Here is a 16,897-nt window from a genome sequence, read left to right as displayed (position 1 = left end):
AGGTGGTTTACATAGGCAAGCTGACCATAAACCAATGGGTTTTAACAAGTGTTATTCTATGAGAGAAACTCATGGAACCCTTCATTTCCCCAGATGTTTCCCTTCATAGTGCAGTCTCATTCTAACTGCGTAGCTCTAGCCTCCCAAGTTTCCACAGGAAGCTGCAAATCCATTCTTGCCAGCTGAATCCTCCACAGTATTCTGTCAATGGCTTCCAGTTGCCCATCCAAAACAAAGCTGATACTGCTTAGTTTCTTCAGGCAAGGCAGCAGCCCAATTCCAGACCACACCTCCCACCTTTATGGGCTTGGCTCCCCATCTGGTAATTTGCCTCGAGAAGAAGTAGCTCTTTCCCTGCTTCATTTCATCCCCACTTTTGCTTGCTACAGAATCTTACCACCAACCTGTCCACCAACACATTTTATACCCCTGGCCACGAATCCTGTTGCCCATTCCAGAAGCTCTAGACTGCCATTGACCATGCCCTTTGCCTCTGGCTCTTTAGACCCTCAACTGCCCAAATGCTTGCACAGCTGTTTGGCTCAAATCTGGGTACATAAAATACTGTTCCCTACGTAGAAGGGAAAGCTGTGTGGGAAAACCATTACGTGTGAATGGACCCACAAACACTGACTGCAAACTCTTCAGGACCTTTCAAAGAGCATTAAAAACAAAAAGGACAAAAAATGATCAGGTGAGATTTTTCTCATAACACAAGAGAGAAAAAGCCATAATAGTAACTTTTTAACAAGCAATCAACTATATAGGCTTCCTCCTGAGTGCTTTGAATGGCAGTAAAAGATTCACTCTTTTAACAAGGCTTAGAATTATTCACCTTCTACAAAAGGTTTAACCTAAAATAGAATGTTTCCCTGGGCTACACAGCACAGAAGCACTATTGCAACTGCACCAGTCTTCAACCTTCCACTGCGGCTGCCGCTGTGATTCTACATTCCTCTTTTCCAAATGATTGAACAGAAGGTTGAACTTTCAGATTGAAGTTACAGGAGGAGAAAGGGATGGGATGGGACACTGCACTGCAAGCACTGCTTTCCTTCATAAGTCTCTAGGTTAATAATAAAAACGCTTTGCATTTAACAAGCACATTCGAAAATACTAAGATCGTGATGCACTTTTCCAAATGCAAACAAACCTTGGGTATGCGATCCCCACTTTACTGGCAGTGAGAGCTGAAAAAAGATAGTATAACAAGTTTCAAAAGACTGTTAATTAAATGGAAGTAAAAAAACTTGACTGGATTGCAGGGTGCATCTGCATACAGATTATGGGAGATGTGCAAAGACCTGCCAATCATCTGTGCAGTTCACAGAGGAGGAGAATCCAGACAGGAAAAAATTGTCCATACTCATGACTGTTAACTAAAATGGTCTGACATCAGTTTATATGTTGTTGGCCAGCTCCTCTTTCTGATATAGGAGAATTTATATTGGCTATAATCAGTAATTAATTCAATTAAAGATTTATTACTTAAAAAAATTTACCTCAATGAGGCACTCAGGCAACAAAAGCTTTAGTTCTGCACTGCTAATTATAAGAATCAAAGCTAACAAGTGAACTGCAAGGTTGTCATATTTTCTTTTAGTTCCAAACTTTTCAATAGAAAAAAAATAACAGGGAATCCGCTTTCAAAAGAAACTGGCAATAGTAGTGTCTGCTTCCTGTAGTGCCTGCAAATTCTTTATCACCTGCCCTTCATCCAAAGAGTTTGCAGGAGACTCTCATTCAGGTACTGGTTAGGCCTAAATAAACCTAAATAGTTTTAGAGTTGAAACAGCATTTGATGAGCAGTCTCATCCTGCTCTCTGGGACATTCTCTTAGCTACATGTTCTAAGTCACACTGAGGCTTCTGCAGCACGCATACTATTTGAAAGAGCTATTCTCCTTGTTTATTGTCGTTTAAGAAAATATTTATTTTTTAAAAACGTTAATCACAAACTCTAGTTATTCTTGTCAATCTGTTAGATGCACCCATATGAGGTGAGGAAGAAGAAATCTGTTCCTTAACGAGATTTTTATACAGCAGACTGTCCTCAAACTGAAATAATTTACTTACGAATTGGTTGCCCAGTCGACTGTATCACCGCTGTCAGTTATAAGATGGTTTTTCTCTGCTGCTGGAGGGCTGCTGGGGGCAACTGTTGTAGGGGACTGAGAAGACAGGGAATCCATGCTACCGGTGGGTGTGCATTCTTTGGGGGGGCTAAGACTGTCACCTGAAGAATAAGTAAGATATAAATTTTTTTAAAAAAACTAGTACTGTGATGTAGAAAGTTACTTATTTTGTAAATATAATGCATAGAGAATATTTCACAGAACCATGCAACTCTTTGTGAGACAGAGTCCATTGCTGAAGGCTCGTAATACTAGTTCATTTGCATGACCCAAACTCAGAGTGGCTTCAGACTAAAAGTCAATCGAACTATAACTGGTATTCACTAGAACAGTGGGAGGAAGATATGGCAGCTTTTCATTCATCAAACTATCAAGTGGCACTGGCCTAATTATGACATCATCGGGACACGTATTCTGAATAAATCTGGACTCTGTATTTGGAATTAGCAGTCACCCAGACCATTAGATGCCTACTTAAAAACCAAATCATACAGTGGGCCCTCGGTATCTGTGGGAGATCCCGGACCGCCCCTCCCATAGATACAGATTTCCACTGATAATATAATCTGCTGAAAGGCTCAATCTGAAATATCAGAAGAGCTTCTTAGAAGGCTCTGGCAGGCCTTCTGAGGTGAAGGGAGACCACATCTGGCCTTTCCGTGCCTCAGAAGAACTCCCACACGCTACTCCCAGTCACACCTGAGAAGTCTTCTGAAGGCCCTCCAGCACAGGCTTGTGATCCATGATGACCAACTGTACAATTATCAGATCTGCAACATTAGATGGGAGCTTAGGGCACTCAAACATACAAGGATATCATTTGGTTCCTCTACACTTGACGACTAGCAATTGAGCATATGAACTGACTCACTGAATTAACTCATACTGAGGTAATGACTAAATGTAACCATATTTTGGTCAGTATATACTTCCTTAGGAGGTCTCCCTTGCATCAGCCTTTTGGTAATTTTCAAGACACTTCAAGATATTCCATGATTACAGCATAATTCTAGCCATGTCTATTCAGAAGTAAGCCCCACCAAATTCAATGGACAGGCATGTCTAGGGCTGCAGCCTCAAAGAGGTATATCAGTTTCTGAAACACATCATACCAGTTTAATTGTACTCACTGGCACAACAGCTCCATTACCTTGGTTCTGTGCATCTGATGCCTTGGTTTTTATATGCTGCCATTCACATTTGCATGACATGACAACAGCTCTTACAGGAAATCAGACTGTGTGATAGTCCTACCTCTGATTTGCAGACACACAGTACAATGAGAAATATATTCTGAGAGATTAGACGGTAGCATAGCAATCTTTTAGAGTCACTTCTATAGTTAATTTTTCCTAACACTGAGATTAATATTCAACTGTGAAAATCTTGTTAAAGTGTGGCTGGCAGAGTTTCCTTTTTCCATTCGGAATGAGCACACTAGAAATTAAAAAACAGCAAGCAAGCAAATAATCTAAGTAACGGAGAGCCATGAAAGGAAGGACACTTCTACATGCACCACGGATGCATGTGAAGATGTGTCTCCATATCCATCTCCAATCTGGGTTCAGATGCGCTGATTGCATAAATCTTTTTAATGCAGGTGGGGATACTAATCCCTAACTTGAGCAGTTACTTACTCCATGAGACTAGGAGTGCCCAAATAGAGCTGGACAGGGCCCACAGTAACATCAGCTTCAAATGAGAGAAGAAAGAACTTCCCACCTCACCCCCAACCAAAATCATCAGTAAACAGAATACAATCACAACAGTGAATCACATAAACTCAGTGTGGATTTATGAAAGGCCCTTCTGATTTTATTTAATTAAAATGCAAATTTCACACATACTTTTCCAAGAACAGTAACAAGAAATGTACAGCAGTACATTCTGAGTGTGCGGGTTTATAAAATAATATTCAAAGTAGGAAAAACTGCAAGACTGGAATATCTGGACAAAATATTAAATGGTATGAGATTTGGGTTCCTCTATTAAGTTGCATTATGATGCCAAGAACAAACCTCACTTCAAAAAGGTCAGCAGCAGACAACAAGAATTAAATTGTGAAGCAAGAGAGACAAATTAGGTTACAATGTCAATACGAGTCAAAGCAAATTAATTTACAGTGTGAAGCAGCACAGTTATATCATAACAGCAGCAGACATCAAAAGGGAAGTATCTCTCCTGCCCTCACCTTCTTCTTTGCAACATGTTCAGAGACCCTAAAGAAGAAAATTACACAGGAGACTTTTTGTTTGTTGCAGCTGTCTACTATTCAGCTCAATTAACCAACATTAACAGAGGTCACAATGCAGATCTGGAGAAGCACAACAATGAAAGACAGACAAAATGCTGACCGTATTTCCACAGTCACCTTTCTTGAAACACACAGGTTGAAAGCAATGAAATGGGAAAAACTATGGGTATCACTGTGGCAAAAAAAAGGGGCAGCTGCACTGATTAGGACCCTCCTTGAGGAGTTGTACAATCTTATCTTTGTCTTCCATTTGCCCAGCAGTTTGCTTTAACCCAGAGTGCTTCTGGCTGGTGATACACCTACTGCACATGCTATGTACAGAACCAAACATAACAGTCTACCTACATATATTGTTGGAAGACCAGTGATGCACAGCAGTACCCCACAATGCAGGTGCCATCAGTGCTCACTATTCAAGGATTATCATCTGACCACCATCTAGACTCTGGCAGGAGAGGCTCGAAGCTGCAACATTGTTTGCCTCCTTGGAGCCTTGCAAAATCAAATCTCAGAACCTTAAAAATCAACACTATCAGAAATCAAGTTTAAACAGATTTCTAGCAATCCCTAGTCCAAAGCAGTCACATTAAAAATATAAAACATAAGGAAAGAATTCATTTCAGAGACTGGTCTATTTAACATGAACTCCAGTCTTCTGCAATACACATACAGAAACAGGATTTATTTGAGAACTACACTGGCACTGAAACTACTGCAATTAGTGAAGCCATAGTCTTTTAGTATGGCCAAGGTATTTAAAGGTTTGGTTTAGTTATTTCAAAACAACTCCTGAATTTTCAGAATTAGTGCTTAAATTCAGCATGCCATTTGCAAAACAAAGTGATACTACTGCATATTATTACATATGAGTCCACTTTGTTGTATTTAAAGAAACAGGAAAGATACACATACTTTGAAAAAAATTATACCCCCCAAAAAATTGTCCATTCTAATATCAAAAATTTTAAGTTTCAAGTGGACAACAGATGGCCAGCTCCTTCATCTAGACAAAAATTCCTTTCTAAACATGTGTTCAAAGAGCTACTATCTGTATTGCTTATTTAGCCAAATGAGAAAAATACACAATTTGATTTATTTTAAACACTGAAACACATATGGATGGCAAGAATTTATTTATCTGCATATTTTCTCCCACTTTCTTCCACGGAGCTCAGTGCAGTATATGAGCTCAAAACAGCCTCCTGAGTTAAGCTATGGTTAAAGCTTTGAGATGGTCACTTGTGAGCTACAAAGTGAAATGGGGATTTAAATTTGGGATTCCTACATTTCAATCCAATATTCCACACAGGCTGTTTCTGATTTCTGATTAGGAAATCAGAAACAGGACTTTTACTCTACTGAGGCAGAAACTGGGATGAGTGACTAGGTACAGCATTGGTTTCCAAATTAACTGGTGAACTAAAGATATTTTTAAACACCTCCTTTGAGAAAGAAAAGATTTCTGAAACACGTGTATCTCAACACATGGATCAACACTCAACAGGATCACATTTTTCACCCCACCTAACAGGCAGTCAAGCTTTTGTTCTTTAATTTGTTTGCAATTACACTGAGGAACTGATGAAACCAAATTGGTTGTTACAATGATCCATTTATAACTAGCAAAGTTCTTGTGCTCCACAAAAACAAAGTGAAACTGCTGAGTGTAAAAACCTTCCTCAAACTCATTCAGTTTCTTCTGGTATGGATGTCCATCTATAAATATTCACTCTCTCACTCTCACTCTCTCACGCACACACCCTTTTTCCTGTAGCGAATCACTTATTGCATCACTGCTCAACTTTGCTTCAACCTACTTCACAGCATGCAAAACCACTCACTTCCCACAAGGAGTGTGCTCTGTTTGCATTTTTGCAGCTGCTTCTGGCATCTGCTTGGGTGTCACACCAATCAATTTGTCTCCCCTCTCGAAATTTCAGCCTCATTTCACTTCAAGGCAGGCTACCCACTAGTCTAGGAACTTCTCTAACAGGAAGGAACTGCATTAACATTTGAAGACAGTCCCAAGGTTGGCTCGAAGAATATTTAACCACACCTAACATCTTCTATTAAAAACAACTTACAGATGTGCACCCTCCTCCCTCGTGAATCTTTCATTGAGGGAGCTAAAAATAAAGGGATTTTTAAAAAATCGCAATCTCATCAAGCTGTGGAAAACAGTTCACAGCAGAGTCACAGATATTGTGTCAGGGTGTTAATTTAGACCTCATAATTAAAATGTCAAGAAATGATAGATCCAAGGGTTGCCGTTTTTTAAAAGAATAAGATACAAGATGAGTAAGGAAAGGAACTCAACTGGATTATTAAATTGACAAGAGGAAGCTTTAGCAATTAGAAGATTTTAAAAACTGTGAAGATCAAACACAGAAGCATAAAATCCAGCACCTCCCACAGAAGAGAATTACAGGAGACTGGACTACCAAAAAGATTCCTCAGTATGATTAAAGGAGCACTAAGCCTGTACCTTCTCCCTGGAGAAAAAATAAAACATGTAAATGTTTGCATATTGATTTGATAATACCATCCTTACAATGGCTTTTATTTCAACCTGTGATTTACATGGGAAAATTGAGAATGTGTTCCTCTTGTTAAGCACCAGAGAGCTATTGTCAAAAGGGAGATGTAATGTTTATTCAAATGGGGGGGAGTGAGTGATCTCACACATGGACAGGAATTTCCTGGGAGGAGTTTTTAAAAAATGCTATACAAAGACAATGCATAGCCCTCAGATACCACTTTGTAGTAACCCATTAAGGATGTAATATGGCACTTGACTTAGAGCCCAATCATATCCAACTTTCGCGCATTAGTTCATCCACAATGCAGCCCCATGGTAAGAGAACAAATGTTCCCTTATCTTGAGGAGGCCTCTGGGACTGCCTCCCCACCACAGGATGCAGTGCACGCCGCACGCCCCACTGGCATGGCTGCACTGGCACTGGAAAAATTGGATAGGACCCTTACTAAGCAACAACTCATAGGCACTGAAGATGAAGAGCCAGAAGACATGCATAAGACTATACTGTTGAGACAGAGAGGAAAACCAAGCTACAACAAGAAGTTACAACAAATTCCTACCTTTGAGCACCTGTCTCAAGTGGCCTATGGCTTCAAAGAACTGAAAATTGGCATTTGGTAAATGCCAAGACTGCATGAAAAAATGTAAATACCATTCATGCCCCTTTCTTTCTGTGCTGAACTACTGGGTATGCAATACTAGTGCAATGAATCTCGTTTTATGTTCCTGTACACAACTATTTAATCACCTGATGTCTAGTGACTGTCAGTAATAGTACAATTTGCCAGACTCAACTCTTTAGTCCAGATGAAATGAACATTTAAGTGCATTAGCTCTCTCAATTCATGAAAGCTGCTTTATTTTTGGCTCTTATCTTCTATCATTTATCTTACAGTTTTATAATTGTCAGAGGTCAAACAGATCTGGCTTTAAAAAAACATGGAGTCTCATTATTAAGAGCAATGGATGTTCGTGAGTTCCAGATATATACAGTACTGTGTCATAAGAATGCACCTTCCCTGCCTCCTCTTTTCATTTCCTAATTTAAAAAAGAAAAAAGGAAAAAAGATAATAGAAATCGTGAAATGGAAAACTACTGTAGATTGCCCCGATGACACAAGATATACTGCAACTCCACTCTGCTGCCAAGATAGAAAATATAATTAACATCTTACTGTCATCCAGTTCAAGACAGAGGTTATATACAGCAACGGGCCTCTTATTACGTTGCCCTTGTCTTCTTGATTGTCGTGGTGGGGCATTTGGAGGAGACACTGACACAGAGTTTGGCTCAGGGAGAGTGGCATCAGGCAGAGTTTGGAAAATCTGCAATAAAGAGCACAGAGGGCATTAATTATTTACTATGAACAGCAACCTGTATAAATGCAACTGTAAACTATTATCAAATTACATTTGCTTTGGATTACATTCAAGGCAGGAAGGAGCCAAAACTCCATTCTTCATGTTTTGGGAGTATGCCACGATTCCTTTTTAGAAGGGGGGGAAAAACAAATAAATACAAAATTAAAAATAAGCATAAATACCATCTACACATCAACTGTTCTGTGAAGCATTTAATCCACAGACTTAACTATGTGCAACTGTGCTTGCCAGCTGGTGGAGAAAAAGAGAAAGATTTATTTATGAACAACCAAAATGCAACACACACACACACCCCCCAAAAGTTTTGACAATTTCATTGTGGCTCTTATATTCCCACCAAGTCCTCACTCAAAATTTGCAAAACTAATGATAGTGTCATATGATTGTAGTGTCATCGCAATATTTTTACACATTAAAGTGATTTGGAGAAAGGTTTCCTGCCCCCACCGTAAGCAAAAGAAAACAAGTATCCTACTTGACTCTTGCATTAAGACGTATGCAAAATAAAACATGCATATCTTGACCTTGATGCACCTACTAGGCCAAACTCAAGGGTGATTATACATCTCTTTATTTATTTAAATGTTTATAGGCTGCCTTTCTCCTTCAATAAAGGAGTCACCAAGGCAACTTACAGATTCATTGAAATGGTTTATAACAAAAATGGCACAAGAGGCTTAGGGAACAGAAACCTTCTAATAACAATGCACAAAAAAAAATAATCAAAATAATAACACAAAGTCAGAAAAAAGAGCCAGATGAAACAAAATGTCTTTACCACCTGCTTAAAAGGGGGCAGCACAGACAACAGTCAAGATTGGAAGGAATTCAAGTGGGGAGCCACCAACAAAAAAGCCACATCTCATATCCCCACCAGCTGCATCTCAGTAGGTCATGGAACATGGAGCAGATCCTCTAATGATGAAAGCAGTACATTGGTAGATTCATGTGGAAGAATGTGGCCCTTCAGGTACTAGAAAACATTAAAAGTCACTGCAGTTTGCAGAGCACTAGTGTCATGTGTTCAGACCAACAGACACCAGAAAGCACCCTGGTCACAGCATTCTGCACCACTTGAACTGTCTTCAAGAGCAGCCCCAAGTTGAGTCTGTTACAATAATCCAAATAAGATACCATTAAGGCATGAATCACTGTAGCCAGATTGTTTTCTTCAGAAAAGGCAGGTGGTGCCCCTGCCAAAACCAGGCAAAAGTATTCCAGGTCACCACCTGCAAGGCTAAATTCAGAATACTCCCAGATTGTGAACCTGGTTTTTCAAGGGGAATGCAACTCTGTCCAAAACAGGTTGCCAACTCATCCCAGAGTCAGTTTTACTAACAGCACCACTACCTTGCCTGGATTAAGCTGACATTTTTTACTGCATTTTTAGTCCTTCACAGCTGCCACACGCCAATTCAGACCCTCCAGAGTTTCCCTGTTGTCAGATGGGTAGAGTTGTGGCTCATCAGCCTATCGATGACACTGCACTTCAAGCTTCTGGACAAACTTTTCCAGTGTCAAAAGATAGCTGCTAAATAGCATAAGGAAAAAATTGGAGCCCTGTGTGACACTATAGGCCAAGGAGTCAAACAACATTACCTTGTAGAAACTACCTAACAGGTAGCAGTAGAGTCACTGCAGAATTTGTACCACCTAACCCCATTCCTGCCAGGAAGTTCAGGAGGATACCATGGTTGATGGTACTGAAAAGTTCTGAGAGGTCTGGAAGAACTAACAGGGATGCACTTTCCTTATCCTACTTATCTGTACAATCACCTTTCCCCATCATTTGGGGCAAGGCAAATTCGCATATCTGTTTGAGTTATTTTTAGATATATGCAATGGCATACTATGTGCTCTTTCCATGGTGTGCCTTGAACTTTCTACCTATGCAGCAGAACTTTTCCATGCACACTAGCATTCCATGATTCCCAAGATCTTGCCCGCACTGTAGTGAACATGCGTACACAAGTACACTTTTGTCTCACTCTCTCCCTTCCAACCTTGGCATACCAAATGTCATCTCACTCTTGCAAGGACACAATTGATGTGGACAACAGATACAGGTATTACAACCCAGCTGAAGGTCAAGAATGTATGTGATTGATCTGAATACATCTGCACTATGAAGAGTTATAATGTTTTTCTCTTCACCCCCCCCCCACCGTCTTTTCTGTAGCATGCAGGCAGACCTTATAGTTTTTGTGCAATTGCGTGTGCACACACATGTGCGAGCATGCACTCATTTATGTGTTGGAAGGGACAAGAGCAGTTAGAAATCTGATAGCATTATCAAGTTAACTGTTCTGGCATGAAATCCAGAGGTGGGTGGAAAATTTTGTCAAGTCTACAAAGACAGAAAGGACCTACACAGACATGATTTTGCTTCTATGTGAAATTGATTAGTTGTCTCAGCTTTTAGCAATTTAAAAATTTCATTATAGAAATTGCAGATGAGTTGAATTTAAAACTTCATTTTTAATAAGGAAACAAGCTATCCATGACAAAAGCTAAGAAGCCATCACCAAAGAGTTACAAGTGTAAGCAAAGAAAACAAGGTAATAGGTTGGATGCAACAAATGAGCCCATCTAAAGTTGTTGAGGAAAAAAATCAGTTCAATAAAAGCCCATATTCCACACTTGGGAAATAATCACAAAGCAGTAAAACAGCTTTGCGTTCAAATGCCTGTTCTAATAATAGCTTAGGGAAGCCACTGTGTTGTACCATGGAAGAAAAGCACAAGCCTAGCTACTGCGAAGGACCACGTCACGGTTCCCAAAGGCATCATAGCAATAACATGCAATATTTGACCTTAAAGTACAGAGGATAAAAATAAACACAGGTCAGGTCTGCTCTGGTATAATCACGGCCCCTGAACAGCTCGACCTAAGATGGTGCAACACAATATCCTGTGGCTGACTCAAAATTGTAACACACTAGCTCCCTTGGGAGGATAACACTAACTTCCTGGAAGAGGTGGGAGAGTCCTGATGCTAAAGAAAACTTGCCAGGTGAGCTTAAATCTCTTGCTATGAGCCGCAGTGTAGTAGTGAATAATACTGGCTCATGGTTTACTTTTGAAAATTGGACTTTGTCCTAATTGGACACCTGAAGATGTAACATTAAATCATTACAGTCAACAAGAAGTTTGCTTGAAGCACCAGCATCAGTACCTATACTAACTTCTTAATCTGCACACAAGGTCCTGCTATAAGTTAACTGGATAAAAGGTTGGTTACAACAAACAGGCTTGGTGGAAAGGAAAAAATATAAGGAAGATATAGAAGAAGACTGTTGACCAATATAGGCCTAAAAGGACTACCCTTGTGACAAGGAAAGAGAAAAAGAATCTGCTGGAAACCAGAGACTTATCTAGCCAATGAACAGCACAGAAGACTAGTCTGATGAATACAGGCTGGGAAATATGGCACAAACTCCAACCTGTGATCATATGGATACAAAACAATGAATAAGAGATAACAATGAATCACATCACTCTTCCAGACTACAAATGAAAGGAGAAAAATGTGAAGGTACATGCAGATACTGCTTTAATAAAAGTAGCAATGGAGGTGGGGTTAGTATTTATGAAACTGCAATCATAGTTAAAAGTAGCAATTAACTTGAATTCTGATTGTGCTAATTGAAGATAGTATAAAAATCCTCGCATCAGATTCCTTTGCTTCCATTTCACTAGCAAGCTCTAAGCAGAAGTACTACAGTACTTTATAGAACTACACACAAAGGGTCATTTCTTAGCCAAGATGAAATGTAAGTAAGCTAGGAATTGAGTGCAACATATTCTGGTTGGTGGCTCACTACTGGAACCCACTTCCAGTGGAGGGGTTGTAGATAAGTACTTAGCTAGGTGCTGCAGGTTGTGCCAGTTGAGGAGCACTGCATAGCATTACTTTCTGCCCAGTTGCACTGTCCTAAAGCAATGTCTCTTGTGCCATTGCTCTCGTCATGCTGTGGCTATCAGAAGTGGTACACAGTAGCGATATGCTGGGTCAGAACTACTGCTGCCAAATCCCACTCATAGGATTTATGTGGGGAAGGAGTATTATCACTGGCTAGCCTTACATCTGTTTCATACCTCAGTTCTGCACACATTGTTATTATGGTAAAATGGAAAAACAGAAATATAAGCACATCTGCTTAACGTAAAACTTATGTGGAACTTCCTTCCCAAAGAAGCACCTCATGCTACTACCTTCCTCGTGTTCTACAACTGAGTGAGGATGTTTCTATTCGAGCAGGTATGAAGAACATGAGGGGAACTCATGCTTGGATTAGAAGCAGTTACTCGCTATAGGGTTTTAATATTGCGTTTTTACAGTATGTATTATTGTTTTGTGGGCCACCCTGAGATATATAGATTGCGCTGCCACCAAGGAAATGGGAGCCCTGGAACAAAGCCTAGAACTAGACCCCCTCCATGGAATCTCTCCACCCTTGGATGGCACATTGTGTGCTAACACTGCCACTGTTATTGATTGTTTTGCGGTTGATCTGACCTGATAGGTTCCTTGAGGGATATAGGAACTAGGCCAGAGCCTGACCAGGTTGACCTCCAATGCCATGCCTAGTCATAAGCCATGAGGTCAGACACAAGGATGGTAAATAAAATGAAATAGTTGGGCTGCAGAAAAACCCAGAGACATTGCCACATAAACCACCAGCAGGGATATGGGAGGTTGATTTTACATATAAACACACACTTGAGCAGTTTGTAACTCCTCATCCTGTGTATATCAAGCTTCTCTACAACTTAAAATTCATTTATTTAATGAAATACAGATATAATGATTCACTAGAGACTGTCATGCAATTTAAATTTATCTCATAAATTTCTGATCATACAAAACCAGTGCAAACTGTAATAATTTAAACATAATAAATGTGTTTCCAAAAAGCACCCTATTTTTGTGGATCAGGGTTTTCCATAGTTTTTGAAATTCATATCCCAATGAAGAGAAGCATGGAATGTTACACTGGAAACGTATCACAAGCAAGGTTACAGCTAACTGACATATTTCATTTCCACATAACAATTAGCAGGCAATCTAACAAACATGATGGCTGTCAAGAATCGCTAATCAACTCGCAACATTTCCTCAAATTATGCCATTTGTGACATTTACAAACTAGGCATTTTGGCACAGTATTAACTCTCCTGCCCCTCTTCTCAAAATGGATCCTGGATTTTACAGGTGATTCAGTCATAGTTCATCTTGCCTACTTAGCTCTGTGGTGTGAGTGACATCACAGGTTCTTTCATATCCTTTTCATCACACACTTGCAGAATCCCACCTTGCCTGATTAGGAACCCCAACCATCCTCCCTTTCTATATCCTATGTTAAAGAGGAGAATGGCATTGCCGAATCATGAAATGAAATAAAGATGAGACCAGAGAGAAGCAGAATTTTAATTGAAGGAGTGCTCCAGAATCAATGAGGCTTTGCTTTTACAGCTCAGTGGTAGATAACACATTTTGTATGCAAAAAGCCCCAGATTTTATTCATCTTGTTAAAAGGATCTGAGATAGCAAGGCTGTAAGATCTATGCCCAAGAACGTGAACGACCAATGTCACCTGGAAATATTACTGGTTCAACTCAGTAGAAAGCAGTTTGATATGTTTCCAACCCCTTGTTCCATAGTCATGGAGTGTTTTGATAATTTCATCATTTGTATTAGTCTCCTTTATTCCTTTAAAAATTACTTATTTACATAACTAATCATTTATTTTTAATTATCTTAAGGCATGGCATAAGAGAAGACCATAATAGCATGAAGGTAAGAGAGGGTAAGTAGAGAACTGGAGTTATTTTATACCTGTTAAATATATATCTCTCCATCCAGTGTTTCCTAAACTGTGAGTCACAAGTAATTTTTGATGGGTCGTGAAAAGTTTTTGAAACTTTTTTTTTTTTAAACCTTGCAAGCACCCTTCTCCGGTTCGTAGAAGAAAATAGCTGATATGAGGTAATCTTCTTACGCTCAAATTAAAATGTCACATTTTCCAATTTTCTCTAGTAATTGGTGTGCCATAGATCACATGAACCCAGTTTCAGCCCTTTGTCTGGCCTGGAAGTCCCTAACTGCTCATCTTGCTCTCCACTTCAATCTTCTGGGTAAATTATTATTAATTTATTATTTATTATTAACAAATAAAATATTTATTTCTAGATTTCTTTTTTGTCTAATGAATTGAGATAGACTGTCATTTTTAAAAGTGGGTCCTGGTGCCAGAAAGTTTGGGAAGCACTGACCTATAGTGTCTATCTCTAATGAACTGAGATAGACTGTCATTTTTAAAAGTAGGTCCTGGTGCCAGAAAGTTTGGGAAGCACTGACCTATAATGAGATAAGAATATGACCCTCGCAATCCATTTCTATATTTTTAAATATTAATACACCAATATAAACTCTGACATATTGAAAATTCAGGAAAACTTGTACATTACAAACTTTTCTCTTAAACACACCCACAGTAAAAACACAGTAAGATGGAACCATGGAATTGAGATCATGCTCACTGGTGTAAACCATTTCAGTTTTAATACTTGGGCTATCACAGGGTTTCTCAGACTATGAGTGGTGACCAACTTGGTGGGTTGTGACCCAATGTCTGGTGGATCCTGGGTTAGGCCCTCCCACCTGACCTTGCGTTCGATTGGCTCCAAATTGGAGGCCTCCAGATGCAACTAGAAGCTGCACCACGCGTCCAAAGGCCTCCAGAAACTAGAAAATCACTTCTGGTTTACTTCGTGAAAGTTTGATTGCTTCCAGAGGACTGAAGCCTGCAGGGGCCCGACACCAGAGACAAAGGCGGGTCGCAGAATCCTCCACTGCAGAACAGGTAGATCAAGATGATAAATCCAGAAAATGTCTATTGCTCCCAGTTTATAATTCTGTATAAATAATACATGTTTGTATGTAAAACATATTGTACGTTTGTATCTGTGTGTACACGTAGGTGTGCACATATACATATATTTGTGTACTACTTAGGTTTATATTCTCTCTACGGTTTCCGTACAGAGTCTTCACCTACCAAATGTTTATGCCTAATAAAGGTTGACTTGACTTGACTATAATTCTGTACATGCAGAATGACATATAGGGATTTCACCTTGTGCTACCGAAACAAGGGAGGCAATTGTAGCAATTTGCCTTCACACGTCATAATTGGGTGTAAACATTCATGAGAAATAGATTTATAAAAACTCTGCCTTGATCCCTAGAACAAAAAATTAGTGGGAGGGCGGCCAGCTATGACACTGTATTGTAAAAAAATCCAAGGTTAAAATATAACACATGTTCCTTCATCACTTGTGATGAATTTGTTAACTCAGCCTTTTCTAAAAGTAGCAGTACAAAAGCTGCAGCTTCCCCTGTATCCTGATTGCATCCCACATTTAACAATTCATGACACTAACATTCCTGATATTGTAAACTGAACTTCTGTCATCTGAGAAAATCAAGAATATTAAAAAACACTAATTCTGTCAAGTTACAGACATGAACAGAAAAAAATCTGCTCTCTCATGTAATTTATAACGAAACTATGCCTTTGCACAAGTTATGCACAGAATCCTACATCACTGCCTTCCCAAATATATATGAATTAAATCACTAAGATGAATAAATACAGAGTTGATGCTACAAAGAGCATTGTTTTCCTTTATCTACAAAGATAGTGAAAGAGACAAAAGACTACATAACAAACCTTTAGCTGTATATAGACATCCTAAGAATAGCTAATCCAAAATAAATGGGTTGTGACTTGGCCCATCTACGCAATCTGCTCAATTTATCTTTTCCTAACTGGTAAAAGGGGAATCCACATTTTACAGATGTCTAGATTTATTATTGCAGAAAGTCAAAGACATTAAAACTAAAAACAAGATGCATTTTCCTGGTTATTTCAAAGTAACCAGTTACAACAGGGTCACTCCAGGTCATATAATTAATCTAAATCTTTTCTATTCCTACAGTCAATGTAACTATTGCATTCATCCACTCAATTCAAGGTAATAACATTTAAAGAAGAGTCATTATCTTATTGTTAGTCCAAGCAAAAGGTACAACCCAAACAGAGTAAAGCATTTTTAAGGTTGATGGATTATAATAAGATCCAAACACATGGCTTGATTCTCCTACTGAAATCAATAAAATGTAAAAATGCTCAACTCTGGTTAGATTATATCCATATTTTACAACACACTGGTCTTAACAGCAACCAACAAAGGCAGGTTGCTTACCTGTAAATGGTACTACTGGGCAAAGAAGCACTTTTTCTAGTGGTGCTCCTCTTATATTTAGCAGGGGGAGAGTAACTGTCCCTCTTTATATATATAATTTCTTCACCTGTGGAAAGCAAAAAAAGACACTCCTGCAGTGAGGGAGGTGGGTGACTTGTGCATCTGCACAGATGATCATTCAGAGAGTATGAGTTATAGATAAGCAATCTATTTTTTCATTTTTATGCTGACTGTGCAATCTGATGTAGGGGCACATGGGAAGCTGACACATTCAGTGGAAGGTGCTGGTGTTCTCAGAAAAAGAGATAAAAGTCCTA

At 39.2% G+C, this 16,897-nt stretch overlaps 1 protein-coding gene across 3 annotated transcripts in view; it reads right to left on the bottom strand.

Annotated features, from left to right (window-relative positions):
• The window catches only part of ARHGAP10 (Rho GTPase activating protein 10), a 142,664-nt gene that overhangs the window by 27,813 nt on the left and 97,954 nt on the right, over positions 1 to 16,897 (bottom strand). For 2 of the 3 annotated variants that reach the window (XM_066632874.1, XM_066632875.1), the window contains 2 exons: positions 8,103 to 8,253; positions 2,076 to 2,235 (listed from right to left, as the gene is read on the bottom strand). In XM_066632874.1, the coding sequence (XP_066488971.1) occupies positions 2,076 to 2,235; positions 8,103 to 8,253 (311 nt within the window). Of the gene's footprint in view, positions 1 to 2,075; positions 2,236 to 4,325; positions 4,354 to 8,102; positions 8,254 to 16,897 lie in introns of those variants that run through there. The other variant, XM_066632876.1, reaches the window with a different exon arrangement.

Source organism: Tiliqua scincoides, chromosome 6 (genome assembly GCF_035046505.1).
Source record: "Tiliqua scincoides isolate rTilSci1 chromosome 6, rTilSci1.hap2, whole genome shotgun sequence".
Lineage (NCBI taxonomy): Eukaryota > Metazoa > Chordata > Lepidosauria > Squamata > Scincidae > Tiliqua > Tiliqua scincoides.
The sequence above is the reverse complement of the archived record's forward strand: the minus strand, read 5'-3'. Positions and strand labels throughout refer to the sequence as shown.